Source organism: Lissotriton helveticus, chromosome 3_1 (genome assembly GCF_964261635.1).
Source record: "Lissotriton helveticus chromosome 3_1, aLisHel1.1, whole genome shotgun sequence".
NCBI lineage: Eukaryota > Metazoa > Chordata > Amphibia > Caudata > Salamandridae > Lissotriton > Lissotriton helveticus.
In genome coordinates, this window is record NC_136061.1 from 661825009 (window position 1) to 661848342 (window position 23334).

The 23334-nt window shown below is 44.5% G+C and overlaps 1 protein-coding gene across 2 annotated transcripts in view; it reads right to left on the reverse strand.

The window, feature by feature from the left end:
* YARS1 (tyrosyl-tRNA synthetase 1) overlaps positions 1 to 23334 on the reverse strand; it is a 176024-nt gene that overhangs the window by 16026 nt on the left and 136664 nt on the right. For both annotated transcript variants that reach the window (XM_078680744.1, XM_078680742.1), the window contains 3 exons: positions 7227 to 7402; positions 3913 to 4042; positions 1257 to 1337 (listed from right to left, as the gene is read on the reverse strand). In XM_078680744.1, coding sequence (XP_078536870.1) covers positions 1257 to 1337; positions 3913 to 4042; positions 7227 to 7402 — 387 coding nt within the window. The remainder of the gene's footprint in view (positions 1 to 1256; positions 1338 to 3912; positions 4043 to 7226; positions 7403 to 23334) is intronic.

Sequence of the window (23334 nt, forward strand, 5' to 3'; positions counted from 1 at the left end):
TGGCATGGCTCCCTTTTATACATTAGGCACCTAATTCTCACGGGCTTCAAGGTGCTACTTATGGGTGCCTTACTTCATGTAAAAATGTCGGCTTTACAAAATGTCAAACATTGGTTATTGTGACGTGGTGGCTGCAGTGTTTGGTTACGGTAATTCAGGGCTACAATGGTAGTCCCGAAAACAAGCAGTTAAAGTCGTTCATGTGGCTGGCGTTAGGATAAAGAGCAGCCCACGTTTGACATCTGACAGAATGCCATGTGTGCCTTTCGCACTATATTAGTGTGGTCTTTCTAGAGTCACATAGACAACTGAAATTATCATGCGAGCCTATGGTTAGTAGACATAGCACATGTTCTGGGAAGCGTTTAGCAGCCTCTCAGTGGCAAAAATCAAATAAGCCAATAGACTCCTGTCTCACAAAATGGGGACACAAGGCAAAAAAGCGAATTTTCATGCTCTGGACCTGCTGTTCATACTTCTAATCAACTTTATTTGCCGCAGACAAGCCTCTCTTTAAACTACTCTACCCTTGGCCTCACTGCTCCCTCCCTTCATGTTGCTTGAAGCACTATGGAGGAAGAGGAACCAGCATTGACTGTAATTGCTCTGTTTGAGCAGCAGGAACCAGATCAGACCATAGTTTCTCTCAGCTACCAAATAGCTATAGACTTGTGCATAAAATTTGCATTCTGCCACCTGCATTCAGTGAAGGACATCTCTTGCACAATTTTTGTGTTTCTTGGCTTTCAAGCATCCTTTGATTTTGTTGTAGCTGTGTGCCTCATTCTTGCTAAAGCCTTTTATTTCCAGCTTGCAACATTTGCCTTCCTGCCTAGCTGCAGTCCTACCACTCAACTTTATCTCTATGATTCTGACCACTATTTGCTCACTTGCAGCGTTTCTTCTTCCATGTTCCTTTCTAGCTTTCATTGTACAGCCCTTATTCTATACAGATTCAATCGTATGCTGTGTCAAAATGTTTTTGCTGTTTTCTGCTTCGTAAGTTTTTGATTCAAGATTTCAGTCTTGATTCCATTAGAAGTATGACAATAATAACCAAATGTCCTTCAAAGCGATCGGTTTAGATGTATATCTAGTTTGCAGAGCTGCTACAGGCTTTCTATAATATGCTGCTGAAGCCCCGACAAACTTAGCCCACCACAGCAGTGCAGACAGTACAGAAAGAGTTCAATGCCTCAAAAGAGACGCAGCACTGAGAACATTATATTAAAAGCTCACACTTGTACAGATTTTACCTTTTCTGCAAAAGTGAATATTTTCCTCTGGTCAATTCCTCCAAACTGTGCATCCACTTTCAGATACTCCTCATCCAGGGCCTGGAAAGCAACACACAGTTAGTGTTAGAGAATATTGCAGTAGAGCGAGACAGAGACACCTGTCATACCTTGCCTAGGAGTGTACGGCTGGAGTGAATTGTATGATGAGGCACACTGAAGGTTTTCAGGGGAGTAGGAGAACTAGTGTTGGAGATTTACTTTTGCTAAAGTATCCCTAATGGATGTATGACGTTACCACGCATACTTTTAGCACGCATACCTTTACAACGCAATTTTTACAACGCAGGATCCATTACAACGAACTACCATTACAACACATTTTTTTACAACGCAAATACCTTTACAACGCATACCATTACAACGTAAGTATTGGTAAGTATATAATATTTTTTAAAATGTAAGTTATTAAATTTAATATAATTTAATTTAATTTTTTTTTTTTTAAACCCAAACCTACCACTTAACCCTAAAAATACCCCTTTACCCAAAAACCCAAACCTAGCCCTGAACCCTAAAAATACCCCTGTACCCAAAAACCCAAACCTAGCCCTGAACCCTAAAAATACCCCTTTACCCAAAAACCCAAACCTAGCCCTGAACCCTAAAAATACCCCTTTACCCAAAAAACCAAACCTAGCCCTGAACCCTAAAAATACCCTCTAACCCAAAAACCCAAACCTAGCCCTGAACCCTAAAAATACCCCTTTACCCAAAAACCCAAACCTAGCCCTGAACCCTAAAAATACCCCTTTACCCAAAAACCCAAACCTAACCCTGAACCCTAAAAATACCCCTTTACCCAAAAACCCAAACCTAGCCCTGAACCCTAAAAATACCCCTGTACCCAAAAACCCAAACCTAGCCCTGAACCCTAAAAATACCCCTTTACCCAAAAACCCAAACCTAGCCCTGAACCCTAAAAATACCCCTTTACCCAAAAAACCAAACCTAGCCCTGAACCCTAAAAATACCCTCTAACCCAAAAACCCAAACCTAGCCCTGAACCCTAAAAATACCCCTTTACCCAAAAACCCAAACCTAGCCCTGAACCCTAAAAATACCCCTTTACCCAAAAACCCAAACCTAACCCTGAACCCTAAAAATACCCCTTTACCCAAAAACCCAAACCTAGCCCTGAACCCTAAAAATACCCCTTTACCCAAAAACCCAAACCTAGCCCTGAACCCTAAAAATACCCCTTTACCCAAAAACCCAAACCTAGCCCTGAACCCTAAAAATACCCTTTTACCCCAAAACCCAAACCTAGCCCGGAACCCTAAAAATACCCCTTTACCCCAAAACCCAAACCTAGCCCTGAACCCTAAAAATACCCCTTCACCCAAAAACCTAGCCCTGAACCCTAAAAATACCCCTTTACCCAAAAACCCAAACCTAGCCCTGAACCCTAAAAATACCCCTTTACCCAAAAACCCAAACCTAACCCTGAACCCTAAAAATACCCATTTACCCAAAAACCCAAACCTATAAAATTTTTACTATAATTATATACTTACCAATACTTACGTTGTAATGGCATGCGTTTTAAAGGTATCTGCGATGTAAAAAATGCGTTGTAATGGTACTTCGTTGTAATGGATCCTGCGTTGTAGAAGTTGCATTGTAAAAGTAGTCCGTTGTAAAAGTTGCGTTGTAACGGTTGTTTACCATCCCTAATAGATGGCACTGGAGCTTGAAGGCTCGGCTATTTCGCTGGTTGGACACTGTGCATAAACAGAAATACTTTCACGTCATTCCTTTGTTCTGAACATATCTCCTTGAACAATTTGTAGTAGTAATATGGATCATACTATTTCTGTTTCTGTCAGCATCCAACCAGCTAAATAGGTTTAGTGTCCAGAGGATGACCTCACATTAAATCACAATCCAGACATGGAGGTCGAAACAAGTTGGCAATATATATCTTAGGAGTAGGGTGGCAGGACAATACCTTAAGACATTCCCTCAATGCCTAAGACAAGGATTATCAAAACTTCGTATTCTTGGAACTGTATTTACTGTTAGTGAGACAGGCTCCAAAAAGGACTACCAACTAACAGTACACCGTAATCCCTTGTTTCTTTGTTTGAATATTTTGGATTTATTTTTGACATTTTATTTTAATCTATGCGCCATTTATTGAGTTGACTGTGTCGCATTTTTGAATGTCTAATTTCCATGTAAATAAGCTACGTTGATTTATAATGCTCAAAAGAAATTAAATATTAAAGTCATTTGAGTGGGTTTTTTTTAATTTTTTTTACTTACCGAGCCTAATATTTGTGTCTTATCTTAATGATGCAAAATCGATGGTAAAATGGGGGTCTGTTATTTTCAGTTATGTTTTTAATCCCTCCCCGAAGCGCCTAAAGAGGAATTTACCCATTTTTGTTCTGCCCCTTCCAATCCCCCCCCCCCCCGTTCCCGGAAACCATTTACTTTAAGTTGATGCAAAAATGCACCCATCTACCAGCTGGAATAGCAACTGCCTATCCAACTAGGCAGCAGAGGCCTCCATCACTTCTCCTGTGGCATAGATCCTTGCCCGAGAGGCGTGAGAGTTGGGTAAACACCAGAGGGTTCATCATCAGATCTGTGAGCACATAGTTTGAATCACCTGTAGTCCTGGATATAGAAGGCCACTTAAGAGAGGATGCTCCACCTGCTTTACCACTTCAGCTCCAGCCTTTTTGGCATCGTGTTGCGTGACCACTGAAGAAAGCCTGTAAACATCCAGTGTGTATTCCCTATGAATGACAGAAGATAGGAGTTATACTCAACTGTAGCACTTTCCATCTGACAGCGAAACCACCACACAACCAACTTAAACCATTTAACATGTTTAAAAGTTGAAATAAATATTACTGCACAATCAAATTACAACTAATGCTAGTTTTGATTGTGAAGCTCAATAATTTGAGAAAAACAAGAGAAGATAGAAGGGCGAGAATTTTGATGGTGGAGTGATCTTTTGGAAGAAAACTGAGTGAATGTAAATATGTTTTTCTGCAACAGGGGCCCCGAGAAGCAAGTAAATCCATCAGCTTCCTCTTACAGGAGGGATTCCTAAATCTTAACCTTTGGTGATCTGAACACAGCGAGTAAGACTCATTGATTATTAGTCAGTCTTACTCTTTAAAAACGGAATAGTCAGAATGCACAGATGGACTACTTCATTTATTTGTCACGCAGAAGGAACCAGTCACTCAGATTTAAACACTGTACTGAAATCTCAGCTTCATGAAATGTTTGAGTCCATGGTTGCCATAGGTGTAAATTAGACACTTGGCAAACTGCCTTTTTAAGGCCCACTGAGCCGGTCTGAATGATTAGAGAGGGGAATCTTTGTATTGTTCAACCAAGCTTAATTTAAATGAATGCAACTGTTACCACACACAGGTCACAAAATATTACATATGAAATATGAGTGAAATGTTATTTACAAAAAGGTTTGACAGATTAAAATGTATTAACGTCAAAAGATAAAAAATAACTTTGCCTTGTGACATTTGGCGATACAAAATGCTAAATTTCTTGGTAGAGGTTGAGATAACTGAGCAGCCTGCTTCTTCCTGTGACTCAAAGGCTAACGACTTTGTGTCTGATTTCCACTTAGAAATACCCAAGTAACATTCACAATAAATACAGGAAAGGCATACATGTTGAAGTGGGGACTTACACAATTTGGCTCTGTTGGCTATTGGTGTTTATGTAGCCATCCTCCCTAATCTCTGGCCTCTAAACGGTACGGTAGGCTCACTGGTGTCCCTTCTGCAACATGTATAGGCATTTGGGAGATATAAAGCAAGGGGAAACTTATTTCACAAGCCCTCTTTTTTCAGCACTTGAATCCTTGCAACCATGCACTGGTGGCCTGCTCAATTGGTGATCCATTGCTGACAGAGGGGACAGCAGCTACAGTCTGAACCACAGTCCGCACAGATTGTGCCCTGTAGCCACAGTCGGGTACACTGCAACAGCTTCCTTTTAGCTCCTCTCACAATGCTAACTCCATTACCCCTACAGTAATACAAAACTGAGAAACCTCTCATTTGTAGGACCAACGGGGGTTATGGGCAAAAGAGTAAAACAAAGTTACTGTGGTAGGTCCTGAAAGTCACTTAAGTCCTAAGGCACTCCTTACATAAAATCATCCACTTTGCTCATCTTGGTCATGATATTTGTCCATTCATCGAGGGAGTACAAAAGAAAGAGGCAAGAAAGATTAAGCATCTGAAATAAACCTTTGATCACCCAAACGAAAATAGACTTCAATGTGATGGAAGGCGCTCACCAATGAGGGTGTGCCAGTACATGCGACACAAGAAGCAGGAACCATTCAAAAGTACATGTGGAAGAAACTCCTACCACGCAGCAATCCAGGAAGCAGATTGCGAGTGCTTAGTGATTAGACACAATGTCGTAAACTGTGTTACACAGAAAAAAAAGGCCACCTGAGAAGAACTAATCAATTCTTGGAAGGTGAAATTCGCAAATTTCATGCTTAATAGTCCCAGAAAAACATACGTCAGTGATTCGATTCGATAAATAGTCTCAATGGGCGAAGCAAGCTTTACTTACCATCTTAGGACAGTCCCTCACTTTGCCAGGTAAAACTCCTTATAAAGGAGAATATCAAAATAGACAGACTGGAAGACAATACAAGCAAATATACCAAGCAATAGAAGGGACAAATAGGACAGAAAGACTAAATTACAGACGTCCGCCAAGTCACATAAACTTGTATCAAAAGACATGGCAAAGAACAGCCTTAGATCTAGCAACAACAATTATTGTGGATACTGTTGCCCAAAGGAAAAATGATCAGCAGTTCAAAACAGTAACTAAGAGCAATGTGGACTAAACTGAATAAACGTAGAGGAAAACAAATGTATTTAAATATAAACACGATGATGATCCTCTTAACACTGGGAGAACAATGCCTAGAAGATTTTGGAAAGTGGCAGTCTCCCTTTGGGTAGCACAGAACACAATGAAGAAGAAGAGTTCACAAACAATCTTTTCTCATGACGTAACAAAACCGGAGAATAAGGAAATAAAAGCAAAAAAGTAGAAGCATAGGGTTAGGACTGTCTAATACTACAAAGATCTCATAAAACAATCACTAATCCTGTGACTACAGCACCATGAAGCTAAGGCGTATGAGCACTCTAGAAATATGCCTTACTTACATACATACTGGAGTGTCTTCAGCTTAAACACGCCACATAAAGACATTGTTAAATAAATAAAACCTATAAAATTGGGACAGACATCACCCAAAGTCCACAAATCCTTAAGGTGCGCAAAAAAATCCAAACATATGTGCAAGTAGAAGGGGCTCTGAGGACTAGCTGCTAAGAATTCACAAAAGGCAAAAAGCATGTTTTACATTGTGCATGGAAGAATATGGGTGGGCACACTGGGCAAATAAATGGCGTAGGAAGAAAAGTGGATGTTTGCCTATTTTAGCATCCTTTTACTTTCCATTCCAAGTCTCACCTTCCACCTCATCATCCCCACGTAAACAACCCATTACTATTGGTTCCCCTTCTTTGAACAGGAACAGTCTTGAGAAGAAGACCCCACAAGGCAGCATTTTTAATACCATTTGAACATTTATGATAAGAAAGTCACAGACAGGGTGGAGCCACCCCCTGTCAGGCTTCTAACATCACATGAGAGGGCACATGATCTTGTGTAGTCCAACTGGCAGCCATCCCTGAAATATGAAAAAAGGCTAAGACTACATGTGCAACCACAGCAAGCAATGTTGTCCTATAAATCTACACTCTGTCCATTTCCTTGCGATTTGTGTAATACGTTTCTCTGTGAGAGTAGATTGGCTTAATTTGTTGAACCAGTAGTCTGTCTCCCCAATGAAACATATTATCACCAGCAGCACTTGGGTGAAGGTGAGCTAGCCCTCACCTGCTGAGTTGGTAGTCAGTTCCTTGAATGAAGCGCAGTTTCTCCAGTGGCACTTGAATGGTCTCGAGCATAGCCTTGATAAGATTCTCATAGTAGCGGGTACGAAGCTCAAGGAGTTCCCAAGGTGCCTTCATGTTGTCGAGGTAGGCGTGAAGATCTGCAAACAGGATAGTTACCTGAGAAGAGCAGACAAAGGAGGACATTACTTTGAATCACTAGAAATTTCTGAACCTCCATGTTTCACCTTTCCTTTCACATTTCAGGGTCATCTCGGTTCACTTCAGACACTGTAGAATCTGTCCTCAAACATGAGCCAGACTCATCCCGCCATACCTTGCACCTCAAAGACAGCTCTGCCCTTGCTTCACTCCAAACACACCAAGGACAAATCCCATACAACACAGGACTGCACACATAAAAAACAGCCCTTCCATACTTCACATTTCTCAATACTGGATTCCTCACCCAACACTCAGAGACCACACAATAAATGAACACATGGACATAACGTTCCCTGGAATTTGGTATCCCCACAAGCTCACTAGCATGAGGGGCACAGTCGTGAAATCATCCACGACAGGAATACCCACAAAGATAAACATACTAACTCAGAGTCTTGGGAGCCCAGGAAGCTTGGAACAGCCTTCACGCACAACACAAACATAAAGACTGACTCCCAACACAGCTGGATGATAGATGACTGCTGTACAAAAATAACTTACAAGGACAACTTTTTGTTTTTAATCTGTCGCGTTACACTACCAACTAAGTGCACAACTATAATGCCATCATAAGCTTGAGAACATATGCTCTGAGAAACCCCTTTCCATTCATACGAGAAGAATTATGACACAACCGTATGAGATTAAAAAAAATGACAACAAGCATACAGTGTTTGCCCAAAAAATACACAAGTCATTGAATGATGATATGACCTTTTAATTGAATATGGATTGGTTGGATACGTATGAACAAGGCATCTGTGGTTGTTAGGCGTTAGCTAACACATTAAGCCCTGAAGAAGTCTCTCGTAAGGAGACGAAACGCGTAGGCTACATTGTGAAAGTCATTTTTATGAAGATTTGAATAAAGAAATTACTCTGAAAAAAAGAAACGTGAATGAAGTTTATACATCCTGTGACCCAATTAATATATATCATATAGTTACAAGTGATAAATTGTGTGTGCTGATCATTCTTAAGTAACAACTCACACAATGGTTAGGGAGGATAGTTAAGCAACATCTCACCCCTACCCTTCAGAAAAGGCATGTTTGGGATACTCTTAACAAACCAACTCCCATACTGGGTTTGGAGATGTGTAGGGGGCGCACATAAAGCAAAGGACAGTAGGTGACCTCTGAACAAGCTCAACTCCTTGATTCACGGACTGCAGACTCTGATTCAATGAAAAGTCCCTACAAAAGTACACCCCACTCCAAGATTTCCAGTAGCATCAAATGCATGCCTACTCTTGGAGGAAACCTGTAACCCACCTACACCACATTCTCACACCTTTCAAGCACATGGGTTCAAAAGAAGGCCAAAAATCCATCTGACTCACTTTTCAGGGTACGATCCCTGGGACAACACACACAGAGACCAAACATACTATTACAGAAATTCAGAAGACAATGCCTATGGAGCCAGCTTCAATGGTCCCAACTTCTAAACAACTGCTGCAACTTGGGAAGTGCTAATAGGAAAAGTAAGTAAATGGCACTGCTGATTTACTGCATGTTACTTAAACGATCTTTTGTAGATCTTGGCCTGGTCAGTCAACCATTACTGCCATAGATGTACCCGGGAGGCTTAGGAGTCTTACTCGACACCCAGACCCAAGAATGCACATTTCCTCGTTCAGTCTCTCACTTCTATACTGGCATACTGAGGCACTAAGGCCAAACTGTAAATAACATTATGGACAAAATATGTGGAAACCTGAATGCCACATTTTCCATTTCATAATTCCATTACTGCTGAAGTACAATGTATGCACTCGATGCAAAGACTCAGAACAGCTGAGAACATCACAAGACCCCAATGCCAAAGCCTCAAGTCATATGCCCTTTGCACACGGTAAAGGGAGTGTAACATACCATATTACTTATTCTATGACTACTTCACCAGCTTAACAAAATAGGAGTGTCAGGCACAGCACTCATTTGGCTGAGGTCTTTCCTTACGGATAGATCCTTCCAGGTCTTTGAAAGGGACTTCACCTCAGCCAGTAAACCCCTCACTTGTGGAGTGCCTCAGGGCTCCTCCCTGAGCTCTACCCTTTTTAATGTCTACCTACGCCCCCTAGCTGATGTCGTCCGCCCATTCGGGGTGAAAATTGTCACCTACGCGGACGACACGCAGCTAGTGGTAGCACTGGACCCCCCTCTGAACTCTCATCACAGATTACATATCTGCCTTGAAGCCGTCGCTGCTTGGATGTCTAGCTCTTGTCTCAAACTTAACGGGGACAAAACAGAGATAATGCTCCTTGGAAATAACATCTCGAAATCCATCAATCCCATCTGCCCAACCCAAGGAGCAAATCAAGAGCCTAGGCATCTGGCTCGACCACACTCTAACCTTCAACTACCAAGCCACCAAGCTTGCTGCCACCTGCTTCGGGCTGATGAGACTTCTCCGCAAAATTCTCCCCCTCCTTCCATTCTATTCAAGACAGATTATGGTTCAAGGCCTGATCCTCTCCCGTCTCGATTGTGGAAACGCCCTATATCTGGGGGCCCCACAATCTACACTTAACAGACTCCAGGTAATTCAAAACTGTGCGGCAAGAATCCTCCTGGATATCCCCCGCCGAACTTCAGTCAGAGCCAGACTGAAGGATCTTCACTGGCTCCCGGTGAGATCCAGAATTGAATTTAAGAGCATGTGCATCGCACACCGATCCTACTGGGGTACAGGCCCCTCTATTAACTCCCCCCTGGTGAAAGCCTATCTACCCTCCCGCCCACTCAGATCTACGACCTCCCACCTCGCCTCAGTACCACCCATTAGGAAGGCCAGGTGTGGAGGCCGCTCGCTTTCTTACAACCTGGCTAGGATCTGGAACTCCCTTCCCCTCCCTATCAGATCAGAACCTAACCTTCTCACCTTCCGAAAACTATTAAAAACTTGGCTCTTCAGCAAAATTCCAATCTAACTTTTCACTCAGCTTCTCTTACTCCAGCCTCTCCAGCCCAACTCACTCTTTTCTAATGCGCTGGGACGCCCCTGGGTAGCCAACGGCCTTTACAAATCATCAATACAATACAATTCTAAAGATACACTTCCTCTCGTAGCATTGACACCACCAGTGCAGATGTACTCTGGCGACCTGCAGCAGAGGGCAGTTACCTCATGTAATAAGTGGCTCAATTGAGTACTCCTACCTGGTAGCTGGATCTAAATGCCAAAAGCTTATAAGTGCACACTCCTCTTCAAGGTTGGCTCATACTGATTCACTTCCCTTATCTTCACTAACACCAAGGTGGCCTCACCAGAGAACGCACTGTACCTCCATTTCACTTTCAAACACTAATCTATCATTAAATCTACGCATCACAAAAACAGACAGCCCTAACTGAGGAGACCTGCGACCCTGTGTCCAAAAAGGACATTGACAATATACTTAACTGATATAACTCACACTGATGAATGGACAAAGATTGAACTAATCTCTGCAGTAGAGGGAATATAGGTAAGATACTTCCTCTAGACAACTTGACTGAAGGTAAAACAATACCGACTCCCCCCAGTAACACTATACACTCCTTTAAATGCCTCCTGCACAACTTCAGATTAGCAAGAAAACAGACATGGAGATGCCATATTTAATCAGCTTTAACAGCCTGGAGCAAATCTTTCTGACCAAAACTTGGACTATTTAATCTCTCACCGTATGCTGGACATATTCATCATACCGAGTATCAGACTAGATACTACAGACGAAACAGATGGTGGATTAGCAATACTTCATTAAAAAATCCTTAAAATCATAATCAAACGATTATCAGTACTCTACCTGCAGCGTCTGGGATGACAAAAAGGAGACTGCTGCATCACTTTTATCTTCATCTCACTGAATATTATAATTCAACTCTATATACGCCATTTGGCAGGAGGGGTGGGGGTATTTTGGGCATGGCCAAACGTTCATATGGCAAGATGTATTCTCCTGCGATCCTGGCCAGCTGCCATGCTGTCCATCAGAGAGAGCTGTACCGAAGCAGAGACACCACTGGAGGAGAAAGGAGCACTACAGCACCGGAAATGATTTGGTACCTGCCTGAAAAAGATCACTGAAGATTATATAAAGCACAGTACAACCAGGCCACAAAAAAGGCCCCTGCTTCAGGCTTTAAGGGTATCCCAAAGGTAGTGTAAACCTTTAAGGTACACAAGGAGAACTCAAAGGCTGATACCTACAGGCACAAGTAGCACCACACCCTCTTAAATAGTGGGAAAGCCAACCGGGTAGTAAAGTGAAAGGGAGACATTCAGGAAACACTGGGGAAGGCCCTCACACTGGTATCCTGAGTGCAACGACTTTGAGAAACCTGCATGAGGAGCACACCAACCCATTAGAGACCCAAATTCGAGGTGAGAGTACACACACAAGGGGGGCGGGGGGAGGGAATGCATAAACACTAGGCACAACAATGGGAGGTGGGGGCCGAAGCAAAAGGCTGCAGACAAAAGCAGAAAACAAATCTTAGGATTTCGGCGGGCAAGTCGGTTTACAAAAGAGCCTATAATTAGGTCTGGGAATAAGAAAAGGCACACAGGTTGCTTTATCAGGAGGGGCTGGAGAATATGCCCAACAACCAAGACCAATAAGGGACAATTAGAGCCTCCTATTGTCTGGAAGTACCACAAGCATCAGAAATGATTGATACCTCGTATATTTGCTTAATGTCCATGTAAACAATATACTGACTTGAATAGGCAAAGCATCAAAGCGGCCTTTGCCAAAAGGCTGCAAAAGAACACAGCACATCAAAGCTTTCAGGATCGCATGCATGTCCTGCGCTAATATAATGGTGTGTTTACAGCATCAAAGAAAGACAAAAAACAGCAACCACATTGCCACAGAAACAGTGACGGAACTGTGGCTATTGGGCCAAAAAATAGGTGACCTAGGAATTACAGTGGAACAAAGTAACGCCATTGACTCACTGGATCAGATTGTGACCAACCCCACACGGACCTGAAAGTGTTCAGATGGCCAATAATCAAATATGGGCAGAGTAAAAGTAAATAAGAAGCAGGCAGTAATCATGAGGCAACAAGCCATGGGTGTTTCTGCTCAAAGAACTATAGAAAGAGAACAAAAATCCGCTCCACCAGATAAATTAGACAAGACCATGGAATCACTGTCTGACTCGAATGAGGTCCTAGAAGCAAAGATTGACACAATGGTGGCAGACATGGGACAATCAACAAACGTTGCGGGACAAGTAAATCAGACAGAGAAGGCGCTAGGTGAAAGCTGCTCGATCACAAACGCTCTGAAGAAACAAGTCTTTGACCGTACTTCTTCTTTATAGGGATTGAGATATGGTACTACTGAAGGCCAGAACTTCGAGGTACTTTAAAGTTGAAAACCATTCAGTGTCCTTCCTCCTGGATTCCACTGCACCAGTCTAATAAAAAAAAAGAAAAGTGTCCTTTTTGTACTCTATACAATTTTCAGAGTTAATTGGACGGTAGTGCCGTTGGTTTTCTGTTCTGGGGTTTGGGAGTTGGGACATGGCCAATTTGTGTTACGAAGGTTCCAACCCTGGGTGATCACTGATTAATAAGAAAAGAGTGAGATGCGTAGTTGTGTTGGTGTGACTGGAGGTCTATCTCCTTTATTCTGCCTGTGGGCCTCCACACTATGACATGTGGCAGAAATAGGACTGTAAAGCAAAATTAATAGTCTATACAAATACATTTTTCTTACTTGAAGTGTTTGAGAATGGGCTCTGTGAATAAAAGATTCAAAGTGCATGTTAAGATTAATGTTGCTATATTTGTAGAGAACATGAATACCAAAAAAGGCTTCTTGGCGCTGTGTCTGAAACAGTATCTGAAGGAGAGGATACAACCATGTCTTTTAACTGTTTTCTGAAACTAAGCAAATTGGTCTGCACTCTAAGTGATCAGGCAGTGTAGTTCACCATTTACAGGTAGTTTTGGAGAAACTTCTTCCCCCCCCAAAGGGCCTTCTTAATCCTAGAAACCACTACCTTATTGGCAGTAGAATATCAAAGAATATGGATCGGTGCATCCCCCTTTAAAGTCTTTTGGAGGGAGAGAGGACCAACATCGTGAAGGGCCATATTGGCCCAGCATAGGACCTTGAATTTAATCCGCTCCCTAATGGGCAGCCAGTGAAAATCAAGGATGCTCTGTGAAATGGAACAGAATTTGCGGAGGTTCAGCAGCACTCGGACTGCAGTATTTCGGACAATTTGCAACTTACTGAGATTGCGCTGCTGAGAGCCTACTTGCAAAGTCAGGGCTGAAATTACAGTTTTTGTTTAGCTCTAGGGGAAGAAAGAGAAGGATTTTTATTAAAACGTTCAGGGTAATTAAAAAGGCAGAGGTTGTCTGATTTACATGGTCAGCAAACACCAGCTTTGTATCGCGTTTGAAACAGAGGCCCAGGTGACATTCCTTCAGGAGACTGCCCTAACAAAGCATGAATCTGAGTGATTACAGTGTAGGTGGTGGAAACAAACACATTCCACGTAGTTCTCTCTTTTTTTGTTTTAAAATTTTTTATTTAACAAACCGATCAGGAAGACATATGTTAATACATACAGAGAGAAAAAAAAGTATAATCATTACTACATAGAAGGGAGAAATTATATACTCTCACGTCGATGCTTGCTTAGGAAGATTCCACTTGTTACATGTTACAAAATAATACTACTTTTCCTGCCCTGAAAATAGGGTACATACACATAAATACCCCCCAAAAAAATATATATAGCAAGGAACTGAAAGCTAAAGCATAAGTATTTGCGAGAAAAGAAAGATTTAATAATCTAATAATGATCATGTTAGAGAAAGTTGCCCCAGTTCTTTTCATGTTTGATCAATGAGCGTACTCCTGAGATTCGCTAAGGCTAGCTCCATTGAATGGATCTCTGTTACTAAGGCCCATCAATCCCATACAGTAGGCGATTCAGGGTAGGTCCAAGCTCTGGCCAAAGTTAATTTTGCACATGACATAAAAATTGTAGCTAGAGCAGACCAAGGCGAGGAAACAGGGTATATATCAAGTATAACTGTTGCAGCAGTGATTACGGGCAGCTCAATCTTCTTGATTTTCATAACCTTATATATTTCCCCCCAAAATTCCCTAAGATTGGGGCATGAGAACAGCATGTGTTCCAAATCTGCTGCCTCAGCGGAACATTTGGGACATTTCGTGCGATCACTGTAGGTGTTATTGGTAGACCATTTAGAGATTCTTTCAGGTGTATAGTATATCATACATGTGGTTTTGAATTGTTGCAGCCTTAGGCTAGATTACCGGACTAAGTTGTTAAAATTCGATAAAGAGTGTGTTATCTGTTTAGGTGTTATGTTTAAGCCAAGCTGTCTGCTCCATTTCTCTGCTAATTTTGAGCAGTCATTTGCTTTGAATAAACTCAGGTGCCTGTAGGCTTCACATATTACTGATTTATTTTTAGTTGAATATAAGCAGTTCCAGATCTCACAATCAGGAATGTCGTGGATCTGTTTTTTGTTAATCAAAAAATCATGTATCTGCAAATGTTTAAATCTCATAGTTTCAGGTAGATCATATATGAGTTTGAGTGTACGAAAGTCTAGAAATCCCTGTGTGCCATAAAGATCTCCCAAAACATTGATTCCCAGCCTAGACCATCTAGAGACCGTACCATCATTGAAAATTCCCGGGAGGCCAGGGTTGTCCCATAATTGCAGCTTCGGATGGTAAAAAGAAGTCTTGCAAAATGTTAATATACTGCCCCAGATCTTAATTAATGTCCAGAGCGGTCTTAAATTTTACCCTCTTGTAGTAATTGGGATGGTTGGTTCGGAGCAGAAACATTCTTGAGTCACTTTTCAACATAAATACATGGAAGAATATTGCGTCTTCTCTATTTAATAAGGACCGAAGGCGTTTTACAAATGAAGACCAAAAATATAGCTTAAAATCGGGGAAATCTAAACGGCTCTCTTTAGTGCCATTTTTTAGAAGCTTCAATGATCTTCTCGCTTTTTTATACCCCCATATGAAGCTGCTGAATATTCCATCTAGTTGGTTAAAAAATTGAATTGTTTAATGCTAATGGAATAGAGCGAATGAGATACACGTATTTAGGCAGTATCTTCATCTTTATTAAATTGTTTCTGACGATTAAGCTCAGGGGTAGTCTATGCCATTTTTTAAGTGATAAGATGGTGGATTTAATTAGTTCATTATAGTTGATATTATTAATTTCCTGTATTTTGGCCGAGATTTTAACGCCTAAATATGTGGCAACTTTACAGATCTCAGGGACCGCCACCGCTGGTGTGTAATTGGCTATAATTTGTGTCTTTTGTAGGTTAAGCTTGTAGCCTGATACTTTCCCAAATTTGCAGGCCTCAAAAGAAATCCCTTGAAGTGCCTCGATAATATCTTGTGAGTATATGGCAATGTCGTCGGCATATGCCGTAATTTTTAGTATTTCTGAACTGGACCTAAAAGGTACAATCCGAGATTGGGACTGAAGAGCAGACAAAAATGGTTCTAATGAAAGGGCAAATAATAAAGGGGACAAGGGGCAACCTTGACGGGTGCCCCGAGAAATTAAAAAATCTGAAGAAGATTGACCCCAATAACTGATACAAGCCATAGGGTTATCATACAACGCCTGTATACCCTTTAAGAATTGTCCCCCAAACCCCATTTTGGTCATAACGTGCCAGAGATAGTCCCACCCCACTCGGTCAAACGCCTTCTTGGCATCTAATAAGATCATGCCGAGTGGGGTCGACTCCATCCCTGCCACGTCAAACGACGTTATAGCCGTATTAACATGCATTGTTGTGTCCCTCCCGGTTATAAACCCATGCTGCTGCGGGTTAACAATCCTGGGCATGATAGGGGCCAGCCTTGATGCTAATATTTTCGCAAATATTTTTGCGTCCACGTTAATCAGCGAGATGGGCCTATATGACCCCCTCTCCTCTTTCGGTTTGCCCTTTTTAAGAAAAAAGACAATTTTTGCCCTGTTCCATGAGTTAGGAGCTTTTCCGTTTAGCCCAACAGATTGTATAACCCTCAGCAGCAGAGGCTCCAATTCTTCCAGACAGGCTTTATAGATCTCGAGGGGAATAGTGTCTTCCCCTGCCGCTTTTCCTACAGGTAGTGCAGCGATGGCCTGATGAAGTTCCAACCCTGTTATAGTGTCGGACAGTGAGTCTGTTCCTAAATTACCATATATATTTGTTAGGTTCTCATCTACGTAGTCTCGTATTGCATCTAAGCTTGGTGTAGATTCCGGCGTATATAGAACTCTGTAGAAATCAGCAAATTGTTCTAGAATATCATGTGGCTGATAGTAAATCTTGTTGCCAGTACCCCGAATATTAGTGATCAGAGTACCAGCTCTATCTTCCGCTGTTTTATAGGCTAAAATTTTACCGATTTTGTCCCCCCCTCGTATTGCGCAATTTTATACTTGTGTATTCTGACGCTGTTTTTTTTAATAAGTTTAGCCTTAATATCACATTTTAATTGCCCAAGTTTGAGACCTATTTCTGTGATCGTAGACAGATTTGATCGTAACACTGATACCAATAGTTCTTCTGGGTCAGCTATATTTGACATCAATAGTACCTTAGACTTGCAATGTTCCAAGTTTTGTCTGATAACATAAGCCTGTGTGAAGCCCCTGATACTTGCCTTACAGGCGTCCCACACCATACTGCAGGTAGCCGTGTTCATGTTGATCTCTATAAAATCAACAAGATGCAATTTGAGCGGTGATATGTAAGCTAGATCTGATACTAAGTATCTAGGAAAAGAAAATGGTCTTGAACCTGTCCTAATGTGTGGAGTAGAGAATGTCAATATTATAGAGTTATGATCCGAGGAGATTCGGGGGCAAATAGTCATTAAGCTAGCATCCAGTAAATTGTCACTAGCTAGGGCCATGTCCAATCTAGAGCAAAGTTTGTGAGGTGCAGAGTAGTACGTATACCCCGGTGTTTTTGAATGTAGGTACCGCCATGCATCCTTGATGTTATGGATTCTGCATAAGTCCAAAATAGTTTTACATTCGTTGATAGCTTCCGGTCCTAGTGGTGTCTATCTTATAATCCATGATGCAGTTAAATTCCCCGATTATGATGAGTTCCCCCTCCCAATCCAAAAGTTTTACATTTAAGCAGTCAAAAAGCTTGGGTTCATTCTGGTTAGAGCCATACACCACACATAGAACATTGAATATGCTACTTACCAGTATGCATCTGTTCTTGGCATGTAGGGCTGCTGACATTCATATCTATAGCATAGATCGCCGCCTAGTGTTGGGTCCGGATGATTGCACCTTGTTGTCCTGGAAGAGTCTTCGAAGTATCACCAGATAGGTGGCTCCTCCCCTGGACTACAGTGCGCATGGGCATCGACTCCATCCTTAGATTGTTTTTAGCCATTGTGGCAAAGATGGAGTGCAATAGTGTAAACGATGACCATGTCTAAAAGTATGTGTAAGAAGAAGAAGTCTGCAACCGCTACGGGCGCCGGGGAGGAGGGCGGGCGATATGAATGTCAGCAGCCCTACATGCCAAGAACAGATGCATACTGGTAAGTAGCATATTCAGTTCGAGGCATGTGGGCTGCTGAATTCATATCTATACCATAGAATACATAGCAGTCCCTCCATTAACGGCGGCTGCCCGTGCCAGTTGCAGAAGCTTGAAAAAGTGTCCTAAGAACAGCCTGCCCTACAGCTGCCTGCTGCTTGGAATGTACGTCTACACAGTAATGCTTAGTGAACGTATGTGGTGTAGACCATGTGGCTGCTCTACATATGTCTTCCAAAGGAATATTGCCGAGGAACGCCATGGAGGCCCCCAACTTGCGAGTGGAGTGGGCCCTGGGGGGAATCGTTAAAGTGCGCTTTGCCTTGTGATAGCAAATCTGAATGCACTTAACTATCCATCTGGCAATTCCTGCTTTGGAAATGGGGTTGCCTTTGTGCTGGGCTGAGAAGGCAACAAAGAGCTGTTGTGTCTTTCTGAAATCTTTTGTTCTGTCAATATAGTACATTAACGCTCTTTTGACATCAAGAGTGTGGAGCGTTCGTTCGGCAACTGTTTCAGGGTTCGGGAAGAATGCGGGCAGTTCTATGGTTTGATTGATATGAAACTGCGACACCACCTTTGGGAGAAACTTAGGGTTAGTGCGCAGCACAACCCTGTTGGAATGAATCTGAATAAATGGCTCTTGTACAGTGAGCGCCTGCAGCTCACTGACTCTCCGTAGAGAAGTAATGGCAATTAGAAAAGCTACTTTCCATGTTAAGAATTGAATCTCACAGGAATGTAGAGGCTCAAAAGGTGGGCCCATCAGCCTGGTGAGGACCACGTTGAGGTTCCACACCGGAGCTGGCGGGGTCCTGGGAGGGATGACGCGCTTCAGGCCTTCCAGGAAGGCTTTAATGGCAGGCACTCTGAAGACTGAGAGATGCCGCCTGTTTTGGAGATAAGCCGCTATGGCGGATAAGTGTATCCGAATGGAAGCATATGCTAGATTGCATTTGTAGAGATGTAACAAATAGCAGATGATATCAGGAATGGATGCATCTAGCGGGTTGATATTGTGACCAGTACAGTAAATGACAAACCGCTTCCATTTCGCTGCATAGCAAGCTCGTGTAGTGGGCTTACGTGCCTCCCGGATGATGTCCATGCATTCAGGGGGCAGATTAAGGTAGCCAAACTCTAAGACCTCAGGAGCCAGATCGCCAGGTTGAGCTGTTGCGGGTCTGGATGCTGAATGTCTCCATGGTTCTGCGTCAAAAGCCTGGGTGTGAGGCGCAGCCTTTGATGCGGCACCACGGAAAGTTCTAAAAACGTGGTGTACCATGGTTGGCGTGCCCACGTTGGAGCAACCAGGATGAGCGTCATCGAGTGTTGCTTGAGATTTCTTGCCACCAGCAGGATTAGAGTTGCTGGGGGAAAAGCGTACGCAAATCTGCCTGACCAGTTCATCCATATCGCATTGCCTTGCGACTGTGGGTGAGGGAACCTGGCGGCAAAGTTTTGGCATTTTGCGTTTTCCTTTGTGGCAAACAGGTCTATCTCTGGATGACCCCACTGCTGGAAGTACGGGCGGAGTACAGATGGATGTAACTCCTACTCGTGCATTTGATGGCTGTACCTGCTGAGCAGATCCGCCATCTGATTGTCCTTGCCTGGGAGGTGTTCCGCCATGAGGAAGATGTTCCTCTGAATGGCCCACTTCCACATGCTCTGAGCCAGATGAGACAACTGTGGAGAGTGTGTACCTCCCTGCTTTTGGATGTAGTACATGGCGGTCATGTTGTCCGTCCGGATCAACACGACCTTGTTGCACAGATGCACTTTGAAGGACTTCAATGCCATGAAGATCGCCATCAGTTCTAAGTAGTTGATGTGCATCTTCTGTTGCTGCGTCGTCCATAGTCCCTGCAGGGTGTAGTGGAGCACATGAGCTCCCCACCCTTGGAGAGATGCGTCCGTCGTCAGGATGATCTGTGGCACAGGCTATTGAAACGGTCGGCCCTTGCAAAGGTTGTGTGGATTCCACCAATGCAGAGAGCTGTATGCCCGACCGGTCACCAACACTAGGTCCTTCAACTGTCCGTGAGCCTGATTCCACTGACGTGCCAAGCACTCTTGTAGTGGACGCATATGTAGCCTTGCGTGCGGGACTATGAATATGCAGGAGGCCATCATGCCTATCAACTGCATGAACACTCTCGCAGGCAGTGAGTGTTGTGGTCTGAACTTCAGGATTAGCGACTGCATGTTGCTTATCCTCGCTGGGTTTGGCTGAGCCGTAGCCGCCAAAGTGTCTATCGTCGCGCCCAAATACTGCCGCACATGTGCTGGCTGAAGGTGCGACTTTGGATAGTTGAGCGAAAACCCCAAACTGTGAAGAAGGTGAATGGTGTGGGACATGTCGGCCGCGCACTGCTGGGCCGACTTTGCTTGAACAAGCCAGTCGTCCAGGTAAGGGTAGACATGGACGTTCTGTCTCCTGAGGTGCGCCGCCACCGTCGCCAGACATTTGGTAAACACTCTGGGGGCTGTGGTCACCCCGAAAGGAAGTACTTTGAATTGGTAGGGCTTGTTCTGAATGGTGAACCTGAGGTATTTCCTGTGGGAGGGGTGGAGTGGGATGTGAAAGTATGCATCCTTGAGGTCTAAGGTTGCGAAAAAGTCTCCCTTGCTCAGCAATGGAAGAACCTGTTGCAGTGTTAGCATGTGGAAATGTTCTGAGAGGATGTACCGGTTCAGGGGCCGTAGGTCTAGAATCGGTCGGAGTGTGCCGTCCTTTTTTGGGATTAAGAAGTACAGGGAATATACCCCTGTGCCTTCTTCCACCACTGGCACGAGCTCTATTGCGCCCTTTTGCAGCATGGCCAGAACCTCCTGCTGCAATAAGTGCAAATGCTCTTGTGACATAGGACGGTGTTTTGGGGGCATGTTGGGTGGAGTGTCTGTCAGCTCTAAACAATAGCCGAACTGGATAAGTTGCTTGACCCACCTGTCTGTGGTGATGGACTGCCACACTGACAGGAACCGCTGGAGTCTCCCCCCGACAGGTGTTGGGTGGTCGGGGGGCAGTGACAGGGAGTCACTGCTTGTTGGTGGCAGAGGAACGGGAACTGTTGTTGCCTCTGCCCTTGGAGCTGTTGCCCCGGTATCCTCCTCTACTCTGTTTGGGGTAGGATGACTGCGCCCCACTTTTGTTGAACTGCGTCTGCTGTGACATTTGGCCTCTGGTAACACCCCGATTGCCTGAGCGACGAAAAGTGTTCCCACGAAACTGCTGTGACTGGAGAGCCCCCATGGACTTGGCAGTCTCAGTATCTTTTTTAATTTTCTCCAGTGTGGTGTCGACCTCAGGACCAAACAGCCTGTCTGGGTTGACTGGTTGGTTGAGGATGGTTGTCTGTATCTCGGGCTTGAACCCGGAAATTCGGAGCCAAGCCTGTCTCCTCAACATCACGCTAGTATTGATCGCTCTAGCCGCTGTATCAGCAACGTCAAGGGCGCACTTGATAGCAGCATTGGAAAGGAGTTTGCCCTCTTGTATAAGCATCTCAGCCCCCTCCTTGTATTGGTCTGGCAGGTGTTGCAACAGGGTCTCTAGGGTGTCAAAATGTGCCCTGTCGTATCTGGCCAACAGCGCCTGTGTGTTTGAAATGCGCCAGATGTTGGCCGCCTGTGCTGCTACCCTCTTCCCTGACGCCTCCAGCACCTTTGACTCTTTGTCCGGGGGAGGAGCTTCACCCGTGGTTTGAGAGTTAGCTCGTTTGCGAGCATTAGAGACCACCAAAGAGTCCAGCGGCAATTGGCCCCTTATGTATGTTGGATCGCCAGGTGCCGGTCTGTATTTCTTCTCAATCCGAGGGTTAACAACCCTTGCTCTCGTGGGTTCCTTAAAAATGTCCGCAGCATGCCTTAGGACCCCCTTCAGCATGGGAAGAGTTTTCACAGTTTTTCCTGCAGTTGAGAAAGTGTCAAAAAGGAAGTCAGCTTCCACAGGGTCAGCATGCATATCCACATCATGGTTCTTAGGTGCCCTTTCTATCAAAGCATGAAATGCTGTGGAATCCTCGGTGGGAGACGTCTTGATGTTGAACACCTGAGGGTCAAGGGTCGCCTGCTGATCCCCCTGATCACCTGTGTCCACCCACGAGTCCTGCTGCTCATCAGGCTCAGTGTGGGCTGGGAAATTATACTCCTCATCCTGCTCCGCCCCATCTTCTCCATCTGAATAGGTGGGCGATGGGGTTGCCCCCCTTGCAGGGTGCTGAATGCTGGGTTCAACCAGCACAGGAGCATCCTCTTCAGGCCTTTTGCGTTTCAGGAGAATCCTGAAGGCCTCCAAAGGCTGTGACGCCGTAATTTTCCTCTTCAGAAGCGTCAGCTTCCCGGTTTCGGCGTCATTGTACTGCTCCGACTGCTCAGACAAAGAGTGGTGCGGACGCGTGAAACCCCCAGCAGGGGGAGTCGACTTCGACCTCTCCGGGTCCTTGGGCACCGGTCGTGGTGCAAAGGCTTTCGGTGCCACCTTAGGTGGTAGCGTGAACAGGATCTGCTTCGAAGCCGGTGGCGTCGGGACAGTGTTTTTTGCGCCGGAAGGGATCTTCGGTTCTGACGCGGAAGCTCTGTCCTTAATACGTTTTAGAGAGTCCGAGACCTGTTTGGTGAAGGAAGCGGACGGCTTCGTAGACCCGACCGATGTCTTCGGTCCACCTCCAGACTCGTGTGCCGACACCTTCTGCGCATCCGATTGAGGTGCACTGCGATCCCCGACCACAGCAGTGGACGTCGACGACTTCGCCACGGCAACCTTGACCTTTGGCGCCGCAGTGCTAGACTTCGGCTTCGCGGCCTTTACAGCCGTTGTGTCGACAGGCCTGGTGGATTTCGGCTCGACGGCCTTAGTTTGAACGGCCTCACCCGTTTTCTTGGGCTTTGGGTCGGCTGTTGCGCTCGGCACCGAATCGACGGTCCTGCGTGAGCTGGGGTCCTCGACCACCTTCGCCGCCGTTGAGGGTGCGACACTTTTCTTTGGCTTCAAGGCCACCGAAGACGACGGCGTCGATGGGGGAGCAGTCGTCTTCTGTTTCGATGGCGCGTCGGCCATCTTAGTTGGTGTCGATACCGACAGTTTCGATTTCGGTTTCGATTTAGGTAATGGCGGCTCCGCCGAAGTGTCCGTGGCCGGGCCGGAAGGCGGGGCCGTGGATATTGGTGTAGGGTCTAGGGTAAGGCCATGTGGCGATCCTTCGACCCGAGCCTTAGTAAAAGTACGAACGGGGTATAGCTCTTCCTCTGAGCTATCTTCCATGGCCCCGTAGGCCTCCTCGTCGTCTCCTACC